The sequence below is a fragment of the Cetorhinus maximus genome, unplaced genomic scaffold (assembly GCF_964194155.1).
Source record: "Cetorhinus maximus unplaced genomic scaffold, sCetMax3.hap1.1 HAP1_SCAFFOLD_2606, whole genome shotgun sequence".
Classification (NCBI taxonomy): Eukaryota; Metazoa; Chordata; class Chondrichthyes; order Lamniformes; family Cetorhinidae; genus Cetorhinus; species Cetorhinus maximus.
Genome location: NW_027598540.1, coordinates 25,434 through 40,951, shown reverse-complemented (window position 1 = coordinate 40,951; position 15,518 = coordinate 25,434). Strand labels below are relative to the sequence as shown.

The window sequence follows — 15,518 nt, the reverse complement described above, 5'->3', positions numbered from 1 at the left end:
AGTGTAGAGGGAGCTTTACTCTGTATCTAACCCCGTGCTGTACCTGTCCTGGGAGTGTTTGATGGGGACGGTGTAGAGGGAGCTTTACTCTGTATCTAACCCCGTGCTGTACCTGTCCTGGGAGTGTTTGATGGGGACGGTGTAGAGGGAGCTTTACTCTGTATCTAACCCCGTGCTGTACCTGTCCTGGGAGTATTTGATGGGGGACGGTGTAGAGGGAGCTTTACTCTGTATCTAACCCCGTGCTGTACCTGTCCTGGGAGTGTTTGATGGGGACGGTGTAGAGGGAGCTTTACTCTGTATCTAACCCCGTGCTGTACCTGTCCTGGGAGTGTTTGATGTGGACGGTGAAGAGGGAGCTTTTACTCTGTATCTAACCCCTTGCTGTACCTGTCTCTAACTCTCTCCGACTCTCCTCACAGCCTCTTTGAGGGCCTCCACCTCATTCGAGGAGGAATTCGCGTCACCTCTGAGTGAGAGGGTGCAGGATATTCAGGATGTGAACATCGAGGCGATTCAGAGAGCCCTGAACGAGTTAATGGACAGAGTCCACGGCTCTGTGCTGGACAAGGTAATATGCCCCGCCCTCCTGCCCAGCCCAACGTCGGAGCCTGGGATCTTTCTGTGCCTTGTCTCTCGCTAGCCTGCTGATCTGTATCTGTCTCTTGTTTTCCTCACACCCCACTCTCCCTCTCCCCCCCCCGCCGACCCCGGCACTCCTGCCCACGCCCCTCTCCCCCAGGACTGCTCCAGGGCTGAGGCGAAGCGACTGCGCGAGAAGATGGACGAGCTGGGGGCCGAACGGGATCAGACAGCTGATCAACTGCAGCAGCTTCACAAGAAGTTGGCGGAGGGCGAGGAAGGTGAGTCTCTCTGTCTCTCTGTCTCTTTCTCTCTCTGTCTCTCTCTCTCTGTCTCTCTCTGTCTCTCTCCCTCTCTCTGTCTCTCTCTCTCTGTCTGTCTCTGTCTCTCTCTGTCTCTCTCTCTCTGTCTGTCTCTCTCTCTGTCTCTCTCTGTCTCTCTCTCTGTCTCTCTCTCTCTGTCTCTCTCTGTCTCTCTCTCTCTGTCTCTCTCTCTGTCTCTCTCTCTCTGTCTCTCTCTGTCTCTCTCTCCCTCTCTCTGTCTCTCTCTCTGTGTCTCACTCTCTCTCTCTCTCTGTCTCTGTGTCCATCTCTCTCTCTCTCTCTCTGTGTCTCTCTGTGTCTCTCTTCATCTCTCTTTCTCTTTGTGTGTCTACCTCTCTCTCTCTGTCTCCCTCTCTCTCTCTCTCTTTCTCTCTTTCCCTCTTTCTCTCTCTGTCTCTCTCTGTCTCTCTCCGTCTCTCTGTCTCTGTATCTCTTTCTCTCTCTGTGTGTCTCTCTTCATCTCGGTCTCTCTCTGTCTCTTTCTGTGTGTGTCTCCCTCTCTCTCTGTGTCAATCTCTCTCCCTGTCTCTCTCTCTCTCTGTCTCTCTCTCTGTCTCTCTGTCTCTCTCTGTCTCTCTCTCTCTCTGTCTCTCTCTCTCTCTCTCTGTCTCTCTCTCTGTCTCTGCCTCTCTCTCTCTGTCTCTCTCTCCCTGTCTCTTTCTCTCTGTCCCTCTCTCTGTCTCTCTTTCTCTCTGTTTCTCTCTCTCTCTGTCTCTCTCTCTCTCTGTCTCTCTCTCTCTGTGTCACTCTCTCCCCCTGTCTCTCTCTCTCTGTCTCACTCTCTCTGTCTCTCTCTCTCTCTCTGTCTGTCTCTCTGTCTCTCTCCCTCTCTCTCTCTCTCTCTGTCTCTCTCTGTCTCTCTCTCTGTCTCTCTCTCTGTCTCTGTCTCTCGCTCTCTGTCTCTCTCCCTCTCTCTCTGTCTCTCTCTCTCTCTCTGTGTCTGTCCGTGTCCGTCTCTCTCTCTCCCTGTCTCCTTCTGTCCCTCTCTCTCCGTCTCTTTCTATCTCTCTCCACCGCTCTCCCCCTCTATCGCACTCTCACCATTGATGCACCCCCCTCGTCCCCAGCTCTGCGTGTGGCCAGTGAGCAGCTCAGCGAGGCACAGGACTCCCTCCGGGTTCAGGACGAGACTCTCCGGCACCAGGAGCGAGAGCGGGCAGCATTCCGGGAGACAATCCTGGGACTGGAGCTCAGTCTCAAAACAGCCCAGCAGGAATCGGCAAACATCAAGGTGAACACATCTCTCAGAGACAGCTCTGTCAGGGGGTCAGCGCTGAGGGAGCGCCGCACTCTCGGAGGGTCAGTGCTGAGGGAGCGCCGCTCTGTCAGGGGGTCAGCGCTGAGGGAGTGCCGCACTCGCGGAGGGTCAGTGCTGAGGGAGAGCCGCACTGTCAGGGGGTCAGTGCTGAGGGAGCGCCGCACTGTCGGAGGGTCAGTACTGAGGGAGCGCCCGCACTGTCGGAGGGTCAGTACTGAGGGAGCGCCCGCACTGTCGGAGGGTCAGTACTGAGGGAGCGCCGCACTGTCGGTGGGTCAGTACTGAGGGAGCGCCGCACTGTCGGAGGGTCAGCGCTGAGGGAGCGCCGCACTGTCGGAGGGTCAGTGCTGAGGGAGAGCCGCACTGTCGGAGTGTCAGTGCTGAGGGAGCGCCGCACTCTCGGAGGGTCAGTGCTGAGGGAGCGCCGCACTGTCGGAGGGTCAGTACTGAGGGAGAGCCGCACTGCCCTCTGCCCTCTCGAGTGTAAAGGTTCCGGGTGCCGCAATTGGATTAGGAGTTGGGGTGTGGGTTGGCGTTCTCTCCCCCTCGTGTCCCTGTGGCCAATATTCGCCCCCCCAGCGCACATCGCTTGCAGAAAAAATAACCCCCAAAAAACGATGACCCGGCACATTATCGCACTGCTGCTCGCGGGATCTTCCTGTGTGCCAGGGGGCTGCCGCTTTTCCCGCCCGAGCTCAATTGACGCGGAACGTGGGATGGGCTGCAAATGGAGGACAGGTGGGCGGGGGTGGGCACCCCCTGAGGCAAAGCCTGGCGCCGGCTCAATGCAGGTCGCTGCTTTCTAATCCGGCGTGACATGTTGACATAGGGATTTTGCATTGTCAAAATGGTTGCGGCAGGTGTTGGTGGTGGGGGCGGGGGCTGCGTTGCTGTGAGGCTGAATTTGTATTTCTTCCCCCCTCCCTCCACCCCCACCCCACCACCCACACCCGACCCACCCACCCCCCCCACCACAAACCCCCGCAGGAGAAGGCCAGACGAGCCAAAATGGTAGAGGAGGAGGCGGCGGCAGATGTCCGGCAGACGCGGCAGGCGCTGGAGGAGGCCCAGGCGGAGCTGGCCAAGTCGGCGCTGGCCGCCCTGGCCCTGGAGGGCGACCTGCGGCGGGCCCGGGAGCAGCTGCTCGACCGGGAGGGGCAGCTCCGCGACGCCCAGGCCGCCGGCGACTCCCTCCTGCGGAGGGCGGCCCAGCGGGAGCGCGAGGCCCGAGGCCTGAGGGAGGAGCTGGAGCGGGCCCGGGCCGGCGACAACGGGGACAGGGACGGGGCCGGCCAGAGGAGGGCCGAGCGTCTGGCCAGCGCCCTGGCCGAGAGCCGGCGGCGGGGGGCCGCGCTGGAGGAGGAGGCGGCCACCCTCCGGAGGTCGCTGGGGGCGGCGGAGAGGGAGCTCCGCGCCGTGAAGGTAGGTCGACCGTGGGGTGTGGCTGACGGGGGTTGGGAGTGGGGGAACCTCACCAGGCTCCTGGCTGTCACGCTAGGCCGGACCGGGCCTGTGCGCCAATCCAGGCTCCTGGCTGACACGCTACTAGGCCGGGCCTGGCCTGTGTGCCAATCCAGGCTCCTGGCTGACACGCTACTAGGCCGGGCCGGGCTTGTGTGCCAATCCAGGCTCCTGGCTGGAACGCTACTAGGCCGGGCCGGGCCTGTGCGCCAATCCAGGCTCCTGGCTGTCACGCTAGGCCGGACCAGGCCTGTGCGCCAATCCAGGCTCCTCCTGGCTGGCATGCTACTAGGCCGGGCCGGGCCTGTGCGCCAATCCAGGCTCCTGGCTGTCACGCTAGGCCGGACCAGGCCTGTGCGCCAATCCAGGCTCCTCCTGGCTGGCACGCTACTAGGCCGGGCCGGGCCTGTGCGCCAATCCAGGCTCCTGGCTGGAACGCTACTAGGCCGGGCCGGGCCTGTGCGCCAATCCAGGCTCCTGGCTGGAACGCTACTAGGCCGGGCCGGGCCTGTGCGCCAATCCAGGCCCCGTCACTCCTGGTCTCTCGCACGAACATTAGCGTCTACCTCCACGTCCACAAAATCCCTCATGGCCTGAAAGCCCTCCTCACCTACCCCGAGGACGAGATCACCCTCCTCGACACGGGAGGGCCCGTTCAACACGACGAGGGACAAGGCCTCGAAAACTCGAGGTCTGGGGTTCGTGGAGAAGACAGAGAGGAGGCGGAGAGGGAGAGAGAGAGGAGGCGGAGAGGGAGAGAGAGAGGGAGGCGGAGAGGTTGAGGGACGGAATCCCAGAGCTTAAGGCACCACCCCCCCCTCCCCAGGCAGCTGAAGGCCTGGCCGCCAATGGCGGAGCGATGGGGAATCGGGGGAACGCTCGCTAGGCCGGAATTGGAGGAGCGCAGTGATCGCGGAGGGTGGCAGGAGGTTACAGAGATAGGGAGTGTTGTAGGGGCTGGAGGAGGTTACAGAGATAGGGAGGGGTGTAGGGGGCTGGAGGAGGTTACAGATATAGGGAGGGGTGTAGGGGCTGGAGGAGGTTACAGAGATAGGGAGGGGTGTAGGGGCTGGAGGAGGTGACAGAGATAGGGAGGGTTGTAGGGGCTGGAGGAGGTTACAGAGATTGGGAGGGGTGTAGGGGGCTGGAGGAGGTTACAGATATAGGGAGGGGTGTAGGGGCTGGAGGAGGTGACAAAGATAGGGAGGGGTGTAGGGTCTGGAGGTTACAGAGATAGGGAGGGGTGTAGGGGGCTGGAGGAGGTTACAGAGATAGGGAGGGGTGTAGGGGCTGGAGGAGGTGACAGAGATAGGGAGGGTTGTAGGGTCTGGAGGAGGTTACAGAGATAGGGAGGGGTGTAGGGGGCTGGAGGAGGTTACAGAGATAGGGAGGGGTGTAGGGGGCTGGAGGAGGTTACAGAGATAGGGATGGGTGTAGGGATTGGAGGAGGTTATAGAGATAGGGAGGGTTGTAGGGGCTGGAGGAGGTTACAGAGATAGGGAGGGGTGTAGGGTCTGGAGGAGGTTACAGAGATAGGGAGGGGTGTAGGGGCTAGAGGAGGTTACAGAGATAGGGAGGGGTGTAGGGGGCTGGAGGAGGTTACAGAGATAGGGAGGGTTGTCGGGATTGGAGGAAGGTTACAGAGATAGGGAGTGTTGTAGGGAATGGAGGAGGTTACAGAGATGGGGAGGGGTGTAGGGGCTGGAGGAGGTTACAGAGATAGGGAGGGGTGTAGGGGGCTGGAGGAGGTTACAGAGATAGGGAGGGTTGTAGGGTCTGGAGGGGGTTACAGAGATAGGGAGGGTTGTAGGGGCTGGAGGAGGGTTACAGAGATAGGGAGGGTTGTAGGGTCTGGAGGAGGTTACAGAGATAGGGAGGGTTGTAGGGTCTGGAGGGGGTTACAGAGATAGGGAGGGTTGTAGGGGGCTGGAGGAGGTTACAGAGATAGGGAGGGTTGTCGGGATTGGAGGAAGGTTACAGAGATAGGGAGTGTTGTAGGGAATGGAGGAGGTTACAGAGATGGGGAGGGGTGTAGGGGCTGGAGGAGGTTACAGAGATAGGGAGGGGTGTAGGGGGCTGGAGGAGGTTACAGAGATAGGGAGGGTTGTAGGGTCTGGAGGGGGTTACAGAGATAGGGAGGGTTGTAGGGGCTGGAGGAGGGTTACAGAGATAGGGAGGGGTGTAGGGGCTGGAGGAGGTTACAGAGATAGGGAGGGGTGTAGGGGCTGGAGGGGGTTACAGAGATAGGGAGGGGTGTAGGGGCTGGAGGAGGTTACAGAGATAGGGAGGGGTGTAGGGGCTGGAGGAGGTTACAGAGATAGGGAGGGGTGTAGTGGGAGGGTCCGCTGAAGGGTTGGGCCTTGGCGAGGATTCGGTAGTTCGGAGCCTGGACGAGTAGGCCCCGGGGGGGCGGGGTTTGGCCTACTCGACTGAGGCCTGTCCACTCCCTCCTTGCCACCAGGAACGGCTGGAGACTGCCCGACGCAGCGCTGAGGAACAGAGGGTCCAGCGCTCGGCATTGGCGGAGGACCTGAGGCAGCGTCTGGAGGCCCAGGAGGCGAGGTGTCGAGAACTCGAGGGGAACAGCCAGGCCCAAGAGCAGGTAAGGTCAAGCGGACAACCGGTGGAGGGGGGAGGGGGGCTAGTCAGGTCTGTGTGTGTAACTGGGAGGGGGTGGGTGAGAGGGTTAATCCCCCCTCCTCTCCGATAGGGGAAGGGGCTGCCCGGTGTGTGTGTGTGTAACTGAGATGAAATTGGCCTCTTTCTGTGCACCTTGCCTCCACCTCAGGATCTGCACGAGGCCCAGGACAGGCTGGCTGCCGAATCCGAGAGGGCGAGGTCGCTGGAGACCGAGAGGCGTCTGGTCCAGGAGCGTCTGGGCAGTCTGCAGAGGGCCGTGGCACATCTAGAGAGCGAGAAGTCGGAGGCCGAGCGAGCGGCGACCCGCGTGGAGAGGGACCGCACGGCGGCAAAGAGGGCCTTAGAGAAGGTAGGCCCTCCTGGGGAGTGAGGCTGAATTGACGCTGCTAGGCCTCACTGGGAGTGAGGATGTTTGGCAATGCTAGGCCTCACTGGGAGTGAGGATGAGTTGGCCAAGTTAGGCCTCACTGGGAGTGAGGATGCTTTGGCGACACTAGGCCTCATTGGGAGTGAGGATGTGTTGGTGATAGTAGGCCTCACTGGGAGTTAGGATGAGTTGGTGATAGTAGGCCTGTCTGGGAGTGAGGATGCTTTCCCGATGCTAGGCCTCACTGGGAGTGAGGATGATTGGCGATGATAGGCCTCACTGGGAGTGAGGATGAGTTGGTGATGCTAGGCCTCACTGGAAGTCAGGATGCTTTGGCGATGCTAGGCCTCACTGCGAGTTAGGATGAGTTGGTGATAGTAGGCCTGTCTGGGAGTGAGGATGGTTTGGCAATGCTAGGCCCCACTGGGAGTTAGAGTGAGTTGTTGATAGTAGGCATCACTGGGAGTTAGGATGAGTTGGTGATAGTAGGCTTCACTGGGAGTGAGGATGATTGGGGATGCTAGGCCTCACTGGGAGTGAGGATGATTGGTGATGCTCGGCCTCACTGGGAGTGAGGATGAGTTGGTGATAGTAGGCCTCACTGGGAGTTAGGATGAGTTGGTGATAGTAGGCCCACTCTGGGAGTGAGGATGATTGGCGATGCTAGGCCTCACTGGGAGTTAGGATGAGTTGGCGATAGTCGGCCTCACTGGGAGTGAGGATGAGTTGGTGATAGTAGGCCTCACTGGGAGTTAGGATGAGTTGGTGATAGTAGGCTTCACTGGGAGTGAGGATGATTGGGGATGCTAGGCCTCACTGGGAGTAAGGATGAGTAGGTGATTGTAGGACTCACTGGGAGTGAGGATAATTGGTGATGATAGGCCTCACTGGGAGTAAGGATCAGTTGGCCTAGTTCGCTGTCACTGGGAGTAAGGATGAGTTGGTGATAGCAGGCCTCACTGGGAGTGAGGATGGTTTGACGATGCTAGGCCCCACTGGGAGTTAGAGTGAGTTGGTGATAGTAGGCATCACTGGGAGTTAGGATGAGTTGGTGATGGTGGGCATCACTGGGTGTTAGGATGATTAGCGATGCTGGGCCTCACTGGGAGTTAGGATGAGTTAGTGATAGTAGGCCTCACTGGGAGTGAGTATGATTGGCGATGCTAGGCCTCACTGGGAATAAGAATGAGTTGGTGATAGTAGGCCCTACTGGGAATGAGGCTGACTTGACGCTAAGGTAGTCCTCACTGGGAGTGAGGATGGTTGGCACTGCTAGGCCCAACTGGGAGTGAGGATGAGTTGGTGATAGTAGGCCTCACTGGGAGTGAGGATGTTTGGCGATGCTAGGCCTCACTGGGAGTGAGGATGATTGGTGACACTCGATAACACTGGGAGTAAGGATGAGTTGGTGATAGTAGGCCTCATTGGAAGTGAGGATGATTGGCAAAGCTCAGTACACTGGGAGTAAGGATCAGTATCAGTTGGCCAATTTAGGGCCTTACTGGGAATGAGGATGCTTTGGCGATGCTAGGCCTCACTGGGAGTAAAAATGAGTTGGCCGAGTTTGCTCTCACTGGGAATAAGGATCAGTTGTCCATGCCAGGCCGCAATTGGAGTAAGGATGGGTTGATGATGGTAGGCATCACTAGGAATAAGAATGAGTTGGCCAAGGTAGGCCTCATTGGGAGTAAGGATGAGTTGGTGATGCTAGGCCTCACTAGGAGTAAGAATGAGTTGGTGATGCTAGCCCTTACTGTGCGTAAGGATGAGTTGGCCAAGGTAGGCCTCAATGGGAATAAGGATGATTTGGTGATGCTCGGCCTCACTGGGAGTAAGCATGAGTTAGCAATGCTCAGCCACACTGGGAGTAGGGATGAGTTGGCGATGCTAGGCCTCACCGGGAGTAGGGGTGAGTTGGCGATGCTAGGCCTCACTGGGAGTAAGGATGAGATGGTGATGGTAGGTCGCACTGGGGGCAAGGATGAGATGGTGACCATAGGCCTCACTGGGAGTAAGGATGAGATGTTGACGGACGGCCTCACTGGGAGTAAGGACAAGTTGGCAATACTAGGCCTCATTGGCACCAAGGATGAGTTGGCAATACTAGGCTGCACTGGGAGTAAGGATGAGTTGACGATGCAAGGCCTCACTGAGAGTACGGATGATTTGGCGGTGCTAGGCCGCACTGGGAGTAAGGATGAGTTGGCGATGCAAGGCCTCACTGAGAGTAAGGATGAGTTGGCGGTGCTAGGCCGCACTGGGAGTAGGGATGAGTTGGCAATACTAGGCCTAACCGGGAATAAGGATGAGTTGGCAGTACTAGGCCTCACTGGGAGTACGGATGAGTTGGCGGTGCTCGGCTGCACCGGGAGTAAGGACGAGTTGGCGATGCGAGGCCTCACCGGGAGTAAGGATGAGTTGGCAATACTAGGCCTCACTGGGAGTAGGGATGAGTTGGTGGTGCTAGGCCGCACTGGGACTGGGGACGAGTTGACGATGCAAGGCCTCACTGAGAGTAAGGATGAGTTGGCGGTGCTAGGCCGCACTGGGAGTAGGGCTGAGTTGGCAATACTAGGCCTCATTGCGGTAGTAGAGGCCTGGATGAGGAGAAGGGAGAGAGGGGCAGAGGGAATGAGGGAGGCGGGGGGGGGTGGAATGAGGTTTGCAGGGAGGGGATGGCGGGGTCGGGCATGAGTGCGGAGGGTGAGAGGGGTCCCCAGTTAACTGTTTTTCCACCTCCCCCCCTCCCCACTCCGCCCACTTGTGTCCCTTGGCAGGCCGAGAGCGAGAACCTGAGGATGGAGGGAGAGACGCGCCACCTCTCCATCGAGCGGAAGCGTCTCAGCGAGACTGTGTCTGCCAACGAGAAGGAGCTGAGTTCCACCAAGCAGAAACTCCAGGAGTTGCAGGTGAGCAGGGGGTTGGACAGGGGATCGAGCCTCAAACTCAACTTTATTTTAAACTTCATTCACAGGGATGTGGGCCTCGCTGGCCGGGCCCAGCATTTATTGCCCGTCCCTAGTTGCCCCCTTGAGAAGGGGGTGGGATGAGCCGCCTTCTTGAACCGCTGCAGTTCCCCGTGTGGTGTAGGTACACCCACGGCGCTGTTAGGGAGGGAGTTCCAGGATTTTGTCCTGTGTGGTGTAGGTACACCCACGGCGCTGTTAGGGAGGGAGTTCCAGGATTTTGTCCCATGTGGTGTAGGTACACCCACGGTGCTGTTAGGGAGGGAGTTCCAGGGTTTTGTCCGTGTGGTGTAGGTACACCCACGGCGCTGTTAGGGAGGGAGTTCCAGGATTTTGTCCCGTGTGGTGTAGGTACACCCACGGTGCTGTTAGGGAGGGAGTTCCAGGATTTTGACCCAGTGACAGTGAAGGAACGGCCGATATATTCCCAAGTCAGGATGGTGAGTGGCTCGGAGGGGAACTTCCAGGCGGTGGGTGTTCCCCATGTGTCTGCTGCCCTCGTCCTTCTAGATGGGAGCGGGTCGTGGGTTTGGGCGGCGCTGTCGAAGGAGCCTTGGCGAGTTGCTGCAGTGCACCTTGTAGATGGTACACACGCTGCTGCCACTGTGTGTCGGTGGTGGGGGGAGTGAATGTTTGTGGATGGGGTGCCGATCGAGCGGGGGGGCTGCTTTGTCCTGGACGGTGTCGAGCTTCTCGAGGGTCCTGGGAGTTGCAACTCATCCAGGCAAGTGGGGAGTGTCCCATCGCACTCCTGACTTGTGCCTTGTAGATGGTGGACAGGATTTGGTGGGGAGTCAGGAGGTGAGTGACTCTCCGCAGGATTCCCAGCCTCTGACCTGCTCTTGTAGCCACAGTATTTATCTGGCTGGTCCCAGTTCAGTTTCTGGTCAATGGTAACCCCCAGGATGTTGATAAATACATCGACACGATTTCCCTCAGCCTCCACTCCCTGTGGGAGCAAGTTCCACATTCTCCCCGCTCTCTGGATAAAGGAGTTTCTCCTGAATTCCCCATCGGATATATCACTGACGATCGTATATTGACCCGAGTTCTGGTCTCGCCGGTGAGTGGAAACATCTCTTCGTTGATGCTATCAAGACCCCTTTCATCATCGTACAGACCTCGATCTGGTCACCCCTCAGCCTTTTCTAATTAAGTGAAACAGCCCCAGCCTGTTCAGTCTGTCCCAATAGTTCAAACCCTCCCGACCCAGAACTGTGCACGGTGCTCCGAGTGTGGTCTAACCGAGGGGGATACGGAGACCGGAACTGTGCACGGTGCTCCGAGTGTGGTCTAACCGAGGGGGAATACGGAGACCGGAACTGTGCACGGTGCTCCGAGTGTGGTCTAACCGAGGGGGATACGGAGACTGGAACTGTGCACGGTGCTCCGAGTGTGGTCTAACCGAGGGGGGATACGGAGACCGGAACTGTGCACGGTGCTCCGAGTGTGGTCTAACCGAGAGGGGATAGGGAGACCGGAACTGTGCACGGTGCTCCGAGTGTGGTCTAACCGAGAGGGGATAGGGAGACCGCAACTGTGCACGGTGCTCCGAGTGTGGTCTAACCGAGAGGGGATATGGAGACCGGAACTGTGCACGGTGCTCCGAGTGTGGTGTAACCGAGAGGGGATAGGGAGACCGCAACTGTGCACGGTGCTCCGAGTGTGGTCTAACCGAGAGGGGATAGGGAGACCGCAACTGTGCACGGTGCTCCGAGTGTGGTCTAACCGAGAGGGGATACGGAGACCGGAACTGTGCACGGTGCTCCGAGTGTGGTCTAACCGAGAGGGGATAGGGAGACCGCAACTGTGCACGGTGCTCCGAGTGTGGTCTAACCGAGAGGGGATACGGAGACTGGAACTGTGCACGGTGCTCCGAGTGTGGTCTAACCGAGGGGGGATACGGAGACCGGAACTGTGCACGGTGCTCCGAGTGTGGTCTAACCGAGGGGGGATACGGAGACCGGAACTGTGCACGGTGCTCCGAGTGTGGTCTAACCGAGGTTCCATGTCGATTTTAAGATCCTTTTGTCCAGTGTAACTCTCTGCCACCTCTCCCCAGACTCAACTGACTGAGATAAGGAGCTCCCACAATCGCGAGATTGCCAGTGTCACATCCCGAGGACAAACTGAACTGAAGGGGGAGGTTGACCACTTACGGCTGTCCAACAGACAGCTCGAGACGACACTTGAGTCAAGGGAGAGAGCCCACCGGCAAAGAGTGAAGGGGCTGGAGGAGCAGGTGAGAGAGCACGAGCAAGGGTCAGTGCTGAGGGAGCGCCGCACTGTCGGAGGGTCAGTGCTGTGGGAGCGCCGCACTGTCGGAGGGTCAGTGCTGAGGGAGCGCCACAATGTCGGAGGGTCAGTGCTGTGGGAGCGCCGCACTGTCGGAGGGTCAGTGCTGAGGGAGCGCCGCACTGTCGGAGGGTCAGTGCTGAGGGAGCGCCGCACTGTCGGAGGGTCAGTGGTGAGGGAGAGCCGCACTGTCGGAGGGTCAGTGCTGAGGGAGAGCCGCAGTGTCGGAGGGTCAGTGCTGAGGGAGCGCCGCACTGTCGGAGGGTCAGTGGTGAGGGAGAGCCGCACTGTCGGAGGGTCAGTGCTGAGGGAGCGCCGCACTGTCGGAGGGTCAGTGCTGAGGGAGCGCCGCACTGTCGGAGGGTCAGTGCTGAGGGAGAGCCGCACTGTCGGAGGGTCAGTGCTGAGGGAGCGCGGCACTGTCGGAGGGTCAGTGCTGAGGGAGCGCCGCACTGTCGGAGGGTCAGTGCTGAGGGAGAGCCGCACTGTCGGAGGGTCAGTGCTGAGGGAGTGCCGCACTGTCGGAGGGTCAGTGCTGAGGGAGCGCCGCACTGTCGGAGGGTCAGTACTGAGGGAGAGCCGCACTGTCGGAGGGTCAGTGCTGAGGGAGCGTCGCACTGTCGGAGGGTCAGTGCTGAGGGAGAGCCGCAGTGTCGGAGGGTCAGTGCCGAGGGAGCGCCGCAGTGTCGGAGGGTCAGTGCCGAGGGAGCGCCGCAGTGTCTGTCACCCTGACGTTTATTGTCCCGTCTCTCTCTCTCTCTCAGGTGGCCCTCCTGAAGTCCCAGCTGAGCGTGGAGCTCCAGCACAAGCAGCAGTACATCCGCCTCTCCAGCCGCGCCAACGACCAGCTCTCCGGACTGCGCCGGAACCTGACCGACTCCCTGAGCGCCGTCTCCCGCGACCCCGAGCTCTCCGTCCTGGCCTCGGAGACCCGCCGGCTGGACCGCTCGCTCAGCCGCAGCCTCCGCTCCTCCCCGAGGACCTCCTCCCCCTCCGCCGCCCCCTCGCCCTCGCCCGCCCGCAGTCCCTCGCTGAGCCCTCGCCGCCATCCGCGGGGAGCTGAACTCTGACCTCCTCCCCCCCGGCTCGGGGAGGAGTCTGGACTCTCCGGCTGCCTTTCCCCCCCACCCCGCCCCCCGCGGGTGTGTGGAGTGAGCCGTGGCTGGGGTGCCGGAGCCTGACGTCGGGTTTACTGTCGCTGGCGGAGGGCGAATAGGGGTCGTCTGTTTGCCAAATGAAGGATTGAAGCCTCTATATGTCTGTCTGTGTCCGTCTCCGTCTCTCCATCATTTCTCTGTCTCCATCTCTCTCCCTCTCTCCATCATTTCTGTTTCCGTCTCTCTCTCTCCGTCTCTCTTTCTCTCTCCGTCTCTCTTTCTCTCTCCATCTCGCTCTCTTCCCGTCTCTTTCTCTGTCTCTCGTCCCGTCTCTCCCCCTCTCTGTCTCCCACTCTCTGTCTTTCCCTGTGTGTCTCTCTCCCTCCATCTCTCTCTCCCCCATCTCTCTATCTCGCTCTGTCTCAGTGTCTCTCTCCCTCTCCCTCTCTCTCTGCGTGTTTCTCTCACTCCGTCTCTCTCCCCCCTCCATCTCTCTCTCTCCCCATCTCCCACTCTCTGTCTCCATCTCTCCCTGTGTGTCTCTCTCGCCCCATCTCTTTCTCCATCTCCCTCCCTCCATCTATCTCTCTCCCTCTCCGTCTCCCTCTCTCTCTGCGTGTTTCTCTCACTCCGTCTCTCTCCCCCCTCCATCTCTCTCTCTCCCCATCTCCCACTCTCTGTCTCCATCTCTCCCTGTGTGTCTCTCTCGCCCCATCTCTTTCTCCATCTCCCTCCCTCCATCTATCTCTCTCCCTCCGTCTCTCTCTCCCTCCGTCTCTCTCTCTCTCTCCCCATCTCTCTTTCTCTTGCTCTCCATCTCTCTCTCCCTCTCCCACTCTCTGTCTCCATCTCTCCCTGTGTGTCTCTCTCCCTCCATCTCTCCCTGTGTGTCTCTCTCCCTCCATCTCTCTCCCCATCTCTCTCTCTCCCCATCTCTCTGTCTCTCTCTTTCTCTCCATCTCTCTCTCCCTCTCCCACTCTCTGTCTCCATCTCCCCGTGTGTCTCTCCCTCCATCTCTCTTGCCCCGTCTCTTTCTCCATCTCCCTCCCTCCCTCCCTCCATCTCTCTCTCCCTCCGTCTCTCTCTCTCCGCTTCTCTCTCCCTCCGTCTCTCTCTCTCTCTCCGCTTCTCTCTCCCTCCGTCTCTCCCTCTCCGTCATGAAAGAGTTTATCCGCGGTAAAGTCTATTTTTTTTTGGCGATTATGTCCAAAGACGTTCTCGGTTCGAGTGTCCCGCACATTAACCGAGCTCCAGCCTGTGAAAGGAGGGGGGCTGGTGGCGGTGCGGTGGGTGGGATGGATGCTTGGGGGGGGTGTGGGTGCAGCTGAAGGCGGCCGGCGACACTGGCTCCATCCCTCCGTCAGGGGGAGGGGATCCTGGGCTCCCTTTGCCCACGCTACCCCACCACCCCTCCCCAACTGAAGAGTGCCATTTGTGTGGTGGAGCGAGGTTGGGGGAGAAAGGGGGCAGCATTTCATTCCCGGGACGTGGCGGGTGCAAGTCGCCCTCGAATCTCGGGAGAGCCGGCGAGTCCCCTCGCACCTCCCCTTGCCCCAAATTGGCCTCAGTTCCGCTGTTTGTACCCTAATTTTGTAATGAAAGTGCTACAGTGTCACTAACCGTTTTTTTTTAACAATTATATATATATATATATGTATAAACACTCGATATTTTTTCACGTACGCGTCTCGCGATTAAAACGTTTTTACCGAAGGGAGAAAGTTCCGGCAAATTTTTTTTTTTCTTTCAAACTCTTCGGCTGCGGAAACCCCGGCAGGGGGGGGCATGCGGTTCCCGGACTTGGAAGCGAGGGCTGGTTCCCGCCCGGACGCCCTGGATCGCCGCTCGACCCCCCCCTCGGGCTCCAGGGGGAGGAGGAGGCGGAAAGGGTCAGCGTCTGACCCCACCCCCACACACACACACCTCACCCGTCGGCGCCCCCCCCTTCGGCGCGGGCGGAGGGCGGGAGGGCGACCGACAGGAGGACGGAGCGAGAAAGAAAAGGGGCGGAGAGCATTTCAAGCCAGAATGTTGTTTTTTTTTATTCAGTAAAATGAGGTCCCCGCAGACGGGGGAAGAGGGGGTGGGTGGGGGAGAGAGGGAGGTTGGGGGAGGGGGAGGGGAGGAGTGTCGGGGTGCAGTGCGGCGGCTATGCAAGGGGATTAACAGCGCGGTTAAATGTCAACACCAGCGAGCGTGAGCGAGGGAGAACGGGGATGGCGGGGGAGGGGTTGGTAAAACAGGTGGGGGTGGTGGAACCCCCCTCCCCAGTCCTCCGAGGGTCGTCTCTCTCCCCCCCACCCCCCCTCCTCTCTCCGCCTCTCCCTGAGCGGGAAGGGAGTGTGCGAGAAATCAAATCCGTTGCCTCTTCCTCTGCTCTGTGGCGTCCAACCCGATTGGTTGCTTTTGAAGGGGACCCGAGCGATGGGGGTTGGTGGGGGAGGATGTGGGGCTGTTCCTGTGGATTTGGCGTTGGGGGGTGTGGGGGCCGGGGTGGGGGAGTGGTCTGCGGGACCTGTCGCACCCAC

General features: G+C 59.4%; 1 protein-coding gene across 1 annotated transcript; it reads left to right on the top strand.

Annotated features, from left to right (window-relative positions):
* Positions 1–422: 422 nt before the first annotated feature.
* Positions 423–12,962, top strand: LOC144677505 (uncharacterized; the record flags this gene model as incomplete). Its single annotated transcript, XM_078537577.1, has 9 exons — positions 423–571; positions 743–863; positions 1,973–2,136; positions 3,151–3,585; positions 6,086–6,226; positions 6,413–6,613; positions 9,409–9,540; positions 11,660–11,839; positions 12,657–12,962. Coding segments are annotated over 9 exons (1,829 nt in total), but the record flags the coding sequence as incomplete, so codon positions are not given.
* Positions 12,963–15,518: the final 2,556 nt, after the last annotated feature.